Source organism: Neolamprologus multifasciatus, chromosome 18, assembly GCF_963576455.1.
Source record: "Neolamprologus multifasciatus chromosome 18, fNeoMul1.2, whole genome shotgun sequence".
NCBI lineage: Eukaryota > Metazoa > Chordata > Actinopteri > Cichliformes > Cichlidae > Neolamprologus > Neolamprologus multifasciatus.
In genome coordinates this window covers 7933660-7948095 of record NC_140456.1, presented here as the reverse complement: position 1 = coordinate 7948095, position 14436 = coordinate 7933660, and the positions used below count along the sequence as shown (strand labels likewise).

The 14436-nt window shown below is 39.0% G+C and overlaps 1 protein-coding gene across 2 annotated transcripts in view; it reads left to right on the top strand.

The window, feature by feature from the left end:
* The window catches only part of LOC146497272 (contactin-associated protein-like 4), a 158914-nt gene that overhangs the window by 118037 nt on the left and 26441 nt on the right, over nt 1–14436 (top strand). For both annotated transcript variants that reach the window (XM_085141740.1, XM_085141741.1), the window contains exon 17: nt 3318–3536. In XM_085141740.1, coding sequence (XP_084997866.1) covers nt 3318–3536 — 219 coding nt within the window. The remainder of the gene's footprint in view (nt 1–3317; nt 3537–14436) is intronic.

The following is a 14436-nucleotide window of genomic DNA, read 5'->3' as shown; positions in this document are numbered from 1 at the left end:
GAGGTTAGTTTGCAGTGTTATCGCTGCACTGCTTTTTGCATTTTCCTAAAAAATAGATTTAAAGGGGCACATACACAGCTGAATACAGGGACACTGCTGGAGCAACAGCTTTTCTCCTCGGGGAAATCACTGTCAGCGAGGTTGTTTCAGATCTGAACAGTGTTGCTTTGTTGGCAGCTGCCTCAGATCACTCTGTAACGCTGCAGCTGGGCCTGAGAACAATTTCTAAATGAAGTTACTGCAGGATATTGTTTCATCTTGTTCTGTGCTCACAGAGTAATACATCTTCTCCTTCCAAACCATGAAGGATGAGAGTTTGTTACACAACTGCCATCATGTCTTTTTGTTCGGATGAACACCGCAGGAAGCTTTTTTTCTCGAGGATGTGCAAAAAGGTGCAGCACTTTAAAATGTGATTAGACTTTTCACTTCCTGCTCAGTGTTACCAAAACTGCTTCCCTGGTTTCTGTCAAAGCTTGGTGAAAGGATGATCTATACCATGACACTATAGATTTATCAGCCAGCTAGGATTTAGTTACAGCCTTTATTTCATATAGCATATATATATAGATCTGTGAGTTGCTTCATCACAATATAGCCATTCTGTGTGTGTGTGTGTGTGTGTGTGTGTGTGTGTGTGCTCCATCAAGTCATTTGAAAAAAAAAACTGAGTGTTACGCACTATGTGCATCTGCAAACAGTGACCCCGCTCTGTAACTTTACATGGCCTCTCACTTCATGGCTTTGACAGTTGCTATGGTTACTAAACACTCCCACTTTGCAATAATATAATTTACAGTTGATCAGTGGATATCTAGAAGGAAAGAAATTTCACAAAGTAACTTGCTGCAACAGTAGAATCCTGTTACAGTATAGAAAATCCTTTATTTCACAAATGGTTATGAAGACAAACTGGAGAGCAAGGTGCTTCATTTTTTTTTTGTATAAGGAAGCACCTTATAAAAAAAATAAGGTGCTTCCTTGTTTTTAATTCTGGCAGTAGAATTAAAAACACCTGAATTCAAAGTTCATAATGTATCATTTATGATACTCCAAACGTGTTCGTCTGCATACGTGTTTCTGTTTGCAGTGGCACTTTCACCCACTACAAATGTGCTCCCAGGCAATCCTCCAAAGCCCCATCTGTACGTTGGGGCGTGGATGACTGATGCGTCGGTCAAATGCTGATTGGTTGGCAAATGGACCGGAATAGGGAAGGGAGTGACAGCAACTTTACCAAGAATTGGAGAAACTTGAAAAATCTTGAACTTGACTTTGAGAAGAAAAAGATTTAAAACAATACAGCATGAAAAGTAGAGACAAACACTCAGTTTCACTTCAGGTCTCTATTAGGGGTGCAACGATACACAAAATTTACGGTTCGGTTCGATACTTTGGTGTCACGGTTTGATATTTTTCCGATACAAAAAAATGTTCATGCTTTTTTAAACTTGTCTTTTATTAAAATTATAAATATATATTTCAACTCAAAAGTACAGTTTTTAAATTTAATGTTGCTGAAACAACAAAGTAATAAAAAATAAATCTATCTGATCGAGAAATCACTCATCTTTGGAAAAGAAAGTTTATTACAGCGAAATGGCTCTTTCCAAAATAAAAGCTATACTATATGCTTCTTCTGGGCTATATTCTCATCAGCATATTAAACATATCAGGTCCCCATAAGGAGAATCATGTGCTAACGGCTGTCTAAATGACTCGGGTAAAGTTTGTAGCATGCGTGCTTGTTTTTGTCTGTTTCCACTTGTCTTTGCACTAGGATGATGTCGGAGTAAATGTGCAGTCATATTCGTTGTGTTCCCACTAGTGCTGTCAGTGTTAATCTGAAATGACGTTAACGCCACAACACGGCAAATCTCCGTTAACGAGCTACAGCGGATCGCCCCGTGCTTCAGCTGGATGCCGTCAACACGTTAACGAGCTAACTGCGCTAACAGTAGTTCCCACCCATGTAATTGAGCATTGCGTGGCACATCCGACATACTGTTACTGTGGCATACTTTTGTCCATGACGCGCTTACATTCAGGGTCATACTTCACATGAAAACCAAAATAGTTCCAAAGGCCAGATCTGAATAAGGGTGGGGGAGGTTCAATTTGCCATGTTGCAACGAGCTTAGCTTCTGTCTTGCTAGCTTGCGCTGCGCTCAGTGGATCTGCGCTCGACAGTGCAGCCTAGGCGGAGTAGTCGAACGCAGATCCACTGAGCTGTCAACACAGACAGCATCGTCAGAAGAAAAGTTGATCAAATAAATAAAAAAATTTTGTATTGTTTGATACATATGCATACCGAACCGAAAGCACTGTGTCGAACGGTTGCACCCCTAGTCTCTATATATTCTAACTTCACTGCTTCCTGCAGCTGGCTGATAGATGTACAACAGATGGTCTCTGCAGCAGGTTGTTGGACAGACTGTGACCGAGGTGTGGCCTAATACTTTTGCCTGTATAATGTTACTGTATTGGGTGACTTTTGTTGACCCACTCTTTGGAATATGTGAATTGGGGGCATGCTAGCGTTGATTGACAGGCAGCTGAACCTGATTTATGCCTTCTAGAACATTTTTTTATTGAATGAGTTAACAAATACTAAAGCCTGCTGTATGGTGGACAGCCCCTCCAAAACATTAGTGTTGTACTTTTGGGTATTCTAGTTTTGGTGAGTAAAATATAAGTACTGTATTTTGTCAGGTGTCTGTGTGTTGAATCCATATAGTTTAGTGATAGTTTTAAGAATGTGATATCTGACATATTTTTCCAAAAGAGAAGTGTTTCCACAGTCACTTTAACATACAGATAAAATACCTGTAAGTACTACAGTATACTATAGAGCAGAGCTCTCAAACTTAAATGAGCCGTGGGCCACTGCAGGCACTGTCGTGTCATGTGAGGGCCACTTTAGTGTTCAAGTACTTCAAAGGAAAACAAGAAAACACCCACAAATATTTCAGAAAATGAAGTGTTTTGTTTGCTTTTTTTCAAATTTCAAATATTGTATAACATGACAAAACTGCAAGCATGAACACAATTTATTTTTCTCACTTTTAACTAACTGAAGCCTTTCGTTGAACTACCAAATAAACAAATTGGTCCTGTCTTTCTGGCCAGGAACATGGACGCACAATTTTGTTCGTATTTAACAAAATAAAAATGCAGAAATGAGTGTATACATTAGTTTCTGACTACTAGTGAAAATTGTTTTCTTTTAATTAATTCCCTCACTGAACTAACACAACCAAAAAAATAAATAAATAAATGAAATTACGCTGTTTTCCTGTCTCTTGCTACTTTTTCAGCCTCCACTCAGGTGGTTTTCTCCTTTGATGTTGGTAACGGCCCGCTGGAGGTTCGTGTGGAGTCAAGCGTCCCGCTGAATGACAACCGGTGGCATCGAGTCCGAGCTGAGCGGAACGTCAAGGAAGCGTCGCTTCGACTGGATGAGCTTCCTGTCGCCACGCAGGAGGCGCCAGCTGACGGACACTTCCACCTGCAGCTCAACAGCCAGCTGTTCATAGGTGAGGATGACATGGATGCACTTGCACACAGTTTTTGTTTGTTAATAGTAGTACTGCTGGTTTTGGTGTCTTTTTTTTTAATGTCTCTTTTGTTTAAGGAATTCTCTGTCTCCATATATTCCCCTGCACTTCTTTAGAATATAATATACGTAGTCTATATCTCAGACAATATCTTCTTTGTTCTCTGGGGAACAGTAGTTCAGCTCAGTGTTTCTGTACTGCTCCTTCTAAAGTCTGCTTTTAGCTTTTAGTCCTTTTCTTTCCTCCGTGTCCCCGTAGTATAACTCTGTGCCTCCCACTTAAGTTCACATCAGATGTCACTGTAGGAATTGTTGTGCTGTACAGGGCTATTTCTGGTTCCCAAAGGCCTTGGTTTAGAACATTTCATTCTCACGGTAGCTTGTATAGCCATCTGTGCCAGGAAGTAGAGCTACCTCAACTTTTAGCTTTATTTTAAATGTTTGGAACCTGTAGGTTACAGTCGGCATTGCAGAGACGGAAAAAGTAAAATATGGAGCAAATACGGACTCGTATTTGCATGTGTAGCATTAAATAGTCAGCTGTTGAGTTTTAATTCATTCTTGAGTGTCTTCGTGTTCTTGTTGCTGTTGTGTTTTTGTTCTCGCTATAGTTTGCTAAATTCAGGGATTTTCTGGATTTATTTGTTGGTTCATCATCACATCACACAAATTTAACCTTAATGAACAATAAAAATTAGTGTTCAGCACATTAAGCCGAACACTAATTAGCAATGCATGTTAGCGTTGATGAAGCACTGATAGTTAGGATTTTTGTTGTGTTTTGCAGAATGGTTGTTGTGTGTCCTTCCGACGTTTAGGCCAGGTGCAGGATAATAGATACAGTGCACAGACCACTTAATTGGAGTGTTTAGCTGGCAAATATCCAATGTAACAAAGAAGTTCTATTGTTTACGAGGAAAAAACCCACACAGAATTAAATTGTGCTGATATATATATTCTTTCAAACATCCCTGAGGATTAATTATTAATAAAAAACAATTCTGTTGGTTTTGTCGAGCCATTTTTCACAGACACCAAAATGCCCAGCTGTTGTTTGGAACCGGAAAGTTTTACTGTGTTAGTTTGTTGATACCTTGTATAAACAGTGCAGTTGCTCCTGTAGAGGACCGGCTCTCAAACAGACGGTGAATAGATCCACTCAGGAGGTCCTGATTACCTTTAGAAAATATATATAATAAAACTAAGTTAAAGGAATATGAACGAACCAAAAACAAGAGGTTTTTTTAAACAAATATTTCAACCAGTATCTGGATTCTTAACGATTTAAAAAATCATGGCGCTTTTTTTTCCACACACACTTCTTCATTGACTCTGATTATTTTCATCTATCTCACATCCACATCACAAATTTAGAAGCACCAGTTAACCTCACGTGCAAACTTGGAGAAACCCCTCACAGGTGCAAGCAGTAGATGCCAACTCCAGAGAGAGAGGGCCAAGGAAAGATGCTGACTATTGCACCATCAGAGCCTATACAAGCCTTGTTTTTTGGGAGTTTGTTTTTTTGGCTTCTAAGCTAACGTTGGGTGGAAAAATAAATTTTAAAGATTAGTAGTCCACTTTTTTTTTTTACTACTGTTTATATAAATCCTGTTGCCTGATCATTTCTAAAAAGCTGACTTGGTGAGAGAGAGTGTTTTTAGAGGCTCCTAGAAAGCTAATGCTTGTTTTTGACCCTAAAGTGTGTTTCACAAGTGCAGCCTATCAGCTCCACTGCAGGATGTCTATGAAAGCCAAAACCCAGCCAACACCCGGGACCAGTTGAGAGATTAAGTAGAGGTTTTACAGTCTATTTTTGATTTGCGCTCTAGCAGTTGAGCTCAGTTGAGATCTACAAGATAATTTTGACTTTTCAACTTCTTGGCTCTAGGTCAAATGAACTGTGAGTGAGATTTTTAAAAAAAAATAAGATTAAAAAAGTACAAGAGAAGCAAATCTTTTTTTCTTTTTTCAGATTATTTTCTCCTAATTTTGTGAGAAATCCTCCTAGACTTGAATTCAAAAGCAGGCCCCACGTCTGGATTCCTCTTTCAGAGTCATACTTTAAAGGACAAGAAATCCTCTACAACAGAGTGCTAAACTGTTCTTGGCCAGATGCCATCAGCTCTTCAGTATTATTGAATATGAAAGTGCTGAGGCCATGGTTCTGACCACTGAACAATAATCACAATAAATATGCATGCAGTAGGGAGTTGTGATTATCTATATAGTAAATAATCACATGGTTATGTGATTATTTACTATATATATATATATATATATATATATATATATTAATTAGAGATGGCACGATACCACTTTTTTATGTCCGATACCGATATCATAAATTTGGATATCTGCCGATACCGATATGAATCCGATATAGTGTGTTTTTTAATCAATAAAACTGTTTTTTTAATATCTTGCTGCTTTTTGTATAAGTTCATACTCAAGTTAAAAAACAACAACAACAGTAAAGCTATTCTGTTATACCTGTATGTAAAAAAAAAAAAAAAACACACTGCACCCAAAATATTTCATAGATCAGCAACACTGATCAATCTAATAAACTTAAACCTGCTCCATCCTCCTTATTCTGGTATTTTAAAGAGCACTTAGCAGAAATATTAAGCAACCTAACTAATAGGGTTGCAAACTCCCAGCAAAAGAAAATAGGGAACCACCCTCTTCCTCATGATGCTTAATCAATGTAATCAACTTTAATTTGATGCAGGGTGAATAAAATTCACAGAAATAAATTATTTTTCAGGAATAATTAAATAGATTCAACGTCTTTCTTCAACAGAATTGCAGAATTCACAGATGGTACTTTCCCAAAGGAAAAAGTACTACAGCTTACTAGGGTATATTAGACTTAACAGTTACTATATACAGTAATGGACTTCTATACATTTTACATCAGATTAAAACTTTGGGTGTAAGATTCAGATAATTATTAAATAATTAAAAGCTAGATATTTTAAATGAGAATAAGAAAGAAAAGTATGTCTTTGTGCCCCCTTTTCCCTGTTAATGCCCTATCGGCCCCCCTGGCTAAACTTTGCTAGATCCGCCCCTGCACAGTTACCAGTCGTCAGCTACATAGAAAAAGATCCTGGTGTAGAAAGTAATATTAAATAAATTCTAACAACAGCTTATCAAGCTTAATAGTGCTGCTGTTGTTCAGCCGCTGGTTTCCTCTTTCTGGTGCAAAGTGGGCCAAAAACTAAGAAGAGAGACGGACTCGTGACAGAAAAGCCGATCAGCTGATCATTAAGCAGTTTCACGATTGACGTAGCAGCAGGAGAGAGAGAGAAGAGGCAGTTGCTCTATATATCGGTTGTTAAGCTTAACGCGGGAATGCTTTACAAACATTCAGAGATGAACTTACACACTTGCTTTACTTCTCTCTGAGATAACTTCCTCGGAGATGAAATGTTTGCTAGCAGGCTACAAATACACACAGCCGCTCTATCACGTGACCACACTGCTGCAACGTGCTACGGTTAGGAGCCGAGTTACGCCGTGTCGCAAGTTTTGTGAGGTGTTTTTTTGATATTTAATGGATCGGATTACATTTTTTATTTCTCTCCGATATCCGATCCAGTAATTTAGGTCAGTATCGGACCGATACGTAATATCGGATCGGTCCATCTCTAATATATATACATATATATATATATATATATAATATATATAGCCCATGGTGTGATTTCTTGCAGCAGTAAGCTTTAAATAAACTGCAAAGAACTCTAAACCTCTAAGTTATTCATTTCGCACTTCATCAATGCCGCGGCCCTATTTAACTTACAGCCAGTACAATTCTACAATTCAAGTCTTATCATTCTGTAAATATTTAGTCTTTCACTTCTTATCAGTAATCACACTGAAGGGAAAACAAGCCAACAAACTCTGAAATTGTCTGATGGTCACAAGAACAGACAAATCAAGGAGTTTGGCTGAATGTGTTTAACCAATAGGCTTTTTGTAAATTAACTGCGCCTCACCTACAAAGCAGAGCAGGCAGCAGGTGGCAGAGAAAAATATCTGCTGTCGTTTTGCTGCTTCCTATATATTATGGTTCTTCTGCAACTTGTACACTGTCTCCAGCAGCTGTTAAATCTGATGAGTTAGCCTCTTAAAGTGCTATAAAGTCTGTAATCTCTCTTTACGAATGGTCATGGTCAGTTTCACATGAATTCTCCTCAAATCAGCATCTCTTTATGGCTGTATATAAATCACCTGACCCAACCTGTCCCTCTCAAACAAAGTAACTCAACCAAAGACATCAATAGAGGAAATAATTACAAAAACAACAGGTTTCAGTGTCTAACCCCTCACCCTTCAAACAGTCATGGCGGAAGGTTGCTCTTTCCTGAGTGTGGTTCTGATAGAGGTCACTTCCTGTTAAAATGGAGTTCTTTATCCCCACATTCACAAAGTGCTTGCTTGATCAAGCTGTGCTGTCTTTTCTTAAAATATAAAGAACATCAAGATTACTTTTGCAATAAACTGACAGTAAATTTAAAAAACAGGTGGTTCATACTGTAGCTTTTCTTTAAACAGCAAGCAGTTATACTCTACTTTTTATACTGATAGTTTATGTCAGTAATTAAAAAAGCAGCAGCTGACATCAATTGATACCTGGATGGATGCTAGCTACATTACCTGGTTTGTTGTTGGTTCTCTTTTTGTTTCTATGTTTTATTTTGTTAGCTTTATTTGTGCATTAATGTTTTAAATATTAGCAATGATGTTGTTGAGCAGAAGACTCATAATTTGGCACCAAAGTAAATAAACTGATTAATGACTTGTAATTGTTGAGATTTATTTATTCATTTACGCTGCTTTTGAAGGGCAAACACATTTTGCTTATCATCAGTGACAGGGTCTTAGATATGCACACCTTTTCCAGCAGTTTATTTATGAGAGATTTTTCTTCAAGTTTTTTTTTTTTTTTTTTGTGTGTGTTTTTGTTTTTGTTTTTCACAAACCTGAATTTTTTTGAAGACGGCAGCATTGCTCCCTTACTTGGATGGATCTACATTTTTGGCACAGGTTTTACAAATGCCTTACCTGCCACAGCCCTCCCATTTATCCGGGCCTGGGACCAGCAGTAGGAGTAGAATGGCTTGAGACCCCCCAAATCACATTTTGAGTAATATTTAAATGAATGCCTCGTTTCTGTTGTGGGGCTATTTGGCATCAGCTTAATAACACATGCAGTCCAGTTTGATTTTCTACACAAGGCCTCAAGGATCACGTCTAGATATGTCTAAAAATGTTGGTTTGGATACAGATCCCTCAATAAATTGTTCAATTTTGTTGGGGGTTTTTTCCCAGTAAAATTTCGGTTTATTTACATGTGCCCCTTTCTTTTTTCCTATCACCATCATCAGATCAAAACTGTAGCTATATTGTCCGGTTCTTTGGTTTATTAGTAAATATATGCTAAAATGGATAAATAAAACTAATGACATTCCCATCAACCCTAGCTGTACTTTGAATTTTGTGCAAATTTGCATGTTAATAAACTACGATTAAGATGCTGAACATTAGCTGCTAAACATCAGCATGACAAGCTGATGTCAGCATTTCTCTCACCACCACGGTGCCTAAATACATCCTCCACACAGTTCGCAGCATGGCTGTAATCTCATATCTTGTTTTTTATTAAGCCCTCCCTGACAGCTGGATGGCTCCTTACTTCTACCTCTCATCCCCCCAGTTTGTACCAAACAATCTCACTTTAAAAGTTAAAAATATCAAACCTCTACAGGGTAATATGTCATCCAACACGTTTCTTAAAAGATATCATTCAGCTATATTGCACTCATAATAATCCCCACAATTATTAATAAGATTTTAAGTGTAAAACGTATATATGAAATGTAACCCTTTTAGTGTCTTGGCGGGGGGGTGACTTTAAAGCCGTGTTCAGATTTCTCTCTACATCGTCAGTATCTCACCGCGTCCCTCCTTGTTCACATAGTATGAAAGGCTGAATATTAAGTTATTTGCATTCACAAGCCTCAGCATGGGCGTGATTACATTTACAATCCATTTTACCACATGAATTGTATTTGTAAGACTCCATTTGTAAGGCAAAACTGTTCTATTGTGTAAATTATAAGCTCCTGTGTTGGTTTGTATAAATTCACAAGCCATATTTCAATGTATGCTGTACTTATGTGCCATAATCCTGCCTTGCTTTATAAGGCAGCGGATTCCATTGTCTTGATTAATAAGCCGTGTTATTGCCTTGCATGGATTTATAATCCCCAGCATGCTGTTTGTGTTGGAGGTGCTAAAAATCCACACACAGCAATTTAAAGTGAGCTCGGCAATTAGCTCAGCAGAAATCACTTCCTTTGTGAAGGTTAGGAGCAGTTGTTTTGTTTTGTTTGGATAGCTGAGCCTTTGTATATTTGTGCAGCATCACTATCCACCAACTGATGCACAGTTTATTCCTCCATGCTGGGATGTGTAGATGAGACTCCATCCTCTACAAGGATTTTCAGGATTCCTTTGATCTTCCCTTCATATCCCTCGAAATGCAGCTGCATTGGCACTAGATTGTCCTATTATAGACAGTGCGGTGTGCACGGCATCCTGTCAAGTCAAGGTTGTTATTTTTCTTCTAATCCCCTTTGAAGCGCAGCTTAGTGGGGGGGGGGGACTCTCAATATTAGGTCCAAAGGCATGGTGATGTAGGAGGAAGTCATCATTAGGCTGAAAAAAAAGAGGGATAGCAAAGGTTTTATCAGAGGTCAGCTGATCACTGCAGTCATTGCCTAAAATGAATGAATGCAATGACTAGCGCAAGAACACCAAAAGGCCTGAAAGACTTATGTTTATGATCAAAGAATTATTTCCATCGTTTCCATTTCCATCTAGCTAGGTTAAAAACACTCATTAGGAGGATAGACTTATCTTTGTTAAGTTCAGGAGATGCCCTCATGAATGATGATGAGGAGGCTAAGAATACAAAAAAAGTATGGGCATAGAGAGAAAAGCTCATGAGCCAAAGCATACCACATCTTCTGTCAAACATGATGGAGCCAGTGTTATGGCCAGTGGAACCGGGCAACAACTGCTTATAATGACTTAAGTGAATTCTGAAGTGGAGAGCTTTTTATCAAGTCTTTGCACACGAGTCAACATCTTCCTTGCAAACCATCACAGCAACCCGCTAAAGATCAAAGCAATCACAAGGAGGTTTTCAGTCTAGCACTGTGTACCATTCGGTGCCCAGTTTCACATAGCAACTGCCAGAAACCACTTAGCAACCAACAGTGTTGGGGAGTAACGGAATACATGTACCGCCGTTACGTATTTAAAATACAAAATATGAGTAACTGTATTCCGTTACAGTTACCGTTTAAAAAGGTGGTATTTAGAATACAGTTACTTTGTTGAAATAAATGGATTACACGGCGGTACTTCCCTGTTTCATATTGTGGCGGGTCAGGCCTGTTTGGGTTTTGTTTGACAGCTACGTTCTGTTGTTCCAGGTGGCAGCCTTACGGTTGCCATGGTTACAGGGTGACGCTCTCTCTGCGTGTTTCCTGGGTGAGAGAGGCCTTTTTGTTGTTGTTGTGCTAAGCTAATAGGCAGAATGCTACAGGTATAGCTCTAAAGAATGTAGCATCATAGGCAGTGTAGTCCGTGCTGCAGGGAGAATGGACTGCCATACACGTTATGTGTCTGTGAGCGCAAGGAGGGAGAAAAAGGAAAAGTACGAGCTGTCATCGAGCAAAAACGGGAGCTGGAAGCCTGTAAATATAATAATAACCACTGCAGCCAAGAAGAGAGCCTGACGAGCCCAGTTGTAAGTAAGACTCGACTGTACACCGTGTTCGTGTTTTCCTCCAAAAACAATAAGTTCCGTTGGAGCAGCCTTTCAACGCCTCTCTCTGTCTCTCGCAAGCAAAGTTGACCCAGACAACAAAGTAAAGCTAGTTTTCAGCTACGAGCCCGACACAGAACCCACGGTATTAGCCAGAGGTCCCTTTACTACGGTTCGGAGCCGCGGACCTTCAGTAACAGTAATAAATCACAGCAATAGTACAGTCATGTAGTTGTAAACAGCATGATAAATAATCCAAAGTATTCAGAATACGTTACTCTCATTGAGTAACGTAACGGAATACGTTACAGAATACATTTTGGGGCATGTATTCTGTATTCTGTAATGGAATACATTTTAAAAGTAACCTTCCCAACACTGGCAACCAATCAGGGAATGAACCATTCTTCCCTAGCAACCTGTAGCTATCAGAGGGCCACAAACAGGTTCCTAGGCATGTGTGATTATTGCCTAACTTCCAGTGTTTTTTTTTTTTAATGCTACCTTTTTTCTGCTTTTATATGCCTCTGTGTTCTATTCAGTAAAGATTATAAAAATATTCTTACCCTCCAGCTTGCACACAGTTATTGAGTAAAAATGATCTTGCCAAAATTTCGAGATGTGGCAATGATTATTTTGTGAATCAGTGTTTATCCGTGATGGTACAAAGTAAATACTTGCTCAAACATCTGAAAGTTTCTTCTCAGTAATGAGTAAATTGAGGAACTGTTGTATAAGGAACAATTAATGAGTGAAGAAAGGAATAAAAAGGCTAACAAAACTGTATGTTTCCTTTTTTATAATTGCAACTTTACAGACTCTTAACTGTAGGGGTGGAATAGACATCAAATGTAAAGTGTTTAGGCTGAACATATATATCAATTGCCATGTTATCTATATGCTCTTTTCATGTGTGCAGCATAAGCAGCCCACACAGCACATATAGTGTTTGATGATTGTTTTGTTCGCCATCGCTCAAGCGGTGCAGGTCAGCTCATCCTACAGCATACTGTTTTTGGTTGTTTGTTTTTGATCTGTGTTTTCAGAAAATATCCTGGTTTCATATTGAGATTTGAAGTCTTTTCTCAGAGCTGTGCTGTGCTTTTGCTCCTTCTTAGTTTAACTTTTCTTTTTCCTGCGTTTTGCTTTTTGAGCTCGATGTCCAGGCTTGAACACGCATCAGCTTTGATCTCCATTTCACTAATTAATTTCTATTCACTCTCATGTCGTCTCACGTGTCCAGTATTACACAGGATCCAGACGTATAGTAGACACTGAAAATGTCTTGTTAGAGCTGATGCATTTTTGATGGATATGAGGCTGAAATTCTCTTGAAGGTCTTACTCGTAGCTCTGCTCCTTTGGTCAGAGGTGGAGTTTATCTGCATTTCAATTCTTTGATGTATGCTTTGATCCCCACATCACAAATCCCTCATTATGCTGTTTTAAGTGTTTTCTTGAAGCAGCGTTTCCATTTGATGTGAAGACTCTGTAATCCTTGTTGGAGCTGAAGTTGTATGGCAGGATGTTTGTTGGAAACCCTCACCGCTCTGATAGCCTCCCTGGTAGGAGGGTTTGTTCTTTAATAACCTCTCCTTGCTGCTGTTTTATTGCTTTGATCAGAGGTGGTGGTCCTCAGGGATGCTTTTCTGCTCACTGCTACAGTCACCTCTTTCACTCTCACACACTGCCATTTAAAAAAACCAGCGCTACTAAAGCTTTTCTTTTTGGCTGCCAAACAGAAGTGGAGTAAGATATTTCCGACATCTGGGGTTTTGGACGTGACAAAGATGAGTGGAGCACTTAAAGCTTGGATAGACGTGAAAAATATCCTGTGTAAATGTTCGTCCTGAAATATGAGCGTCTGTGTCAAAAGATTTGTTTCCTCAAAAAAATATGCATAAAACTCAACAACAGCAGATAATGGTGACTCTCAAAATGCACTTTTGGGAGAAACATCAAGTCAGCAGATTTCTGATTTGGTTGCGTGGAAGCTAATCATTGTAATTGTATAATTCTGATAAAAGTTTTCTTTCACTTACTGGATAAATATTTGAATGTATCTGAATTTAATAAAAATGTACTTTGAAATATATTATTCTATTTTGCCAGCTTTCTATTCAATTCAATTCAATTCAATTTCAATTCAATTTTATTTATATAGCGCCAAATCACAACAAATGTCGCCTCAAGGCGCTTCATAGATACAGAGAAAAGCCCAACAATCATATGACCCCCTATGAGCAAGCACTTTGGCGACAGTGGGAAGGAAAAACTCCCTTTTAACAGGAAGAAACCTCCGGCAGAACCAGGCTCAGGGAGGGGCGGCCATCTGCTGCGACCGGTTGGGGTGAGAGAAGGAAGACAGGATAAAAGACATGCTGTGGAAGAGAGACAGAGATTAATAACAGATACGATTCAATACAGAGAGGTCTGTTAACACATAGTGAGTGAGAAAGGTGACTGGAAAGGAAAAACTCAATGCATCATGGGAATCCCCCGGCAGCCTACATCTATTGCAGCATAACTAAGGGAGGATTCAGGGTCACCTGGTCCAGCCCTAACTATATAATTTAGCAAAAAGGAAAGTTTTAAGCCTAATCTTAAAAGTAGAGATAGTGTCTGTCTCCCGAATCCAAACTGGAAGCTGGTTCCACAGAAGAGGGGCCTGAAAACTGAAGGCTCTCCCTCCCATTCTACTTTTAAATACTCTAGGAACAACAAGTAGGCCTGCAGAGCGAGAGCGAAGTGCTCTAATAGGGTGATATGGTACTACAAGGTCATTAAGATAAGATGGGGCCTGATTATGTAAGACCTTGTATGTGAGGAGCAGGATTTTGAATTCAATTCTGGATTTAACAGGAAGCCAATGAAGGGAAGCCAAAACAGGAGAAATATGCTCTCTCTTTCTAGTCCCTGTCAGTACTCTTGCTGCAGCATTTTGGATTAACTGAAGGCTTTTCAGTGAGTTTTTTGGACATCCTGATAATAATGAATTGCAGTAGTCCAGCCTGGAAGTAATAAATGCATGA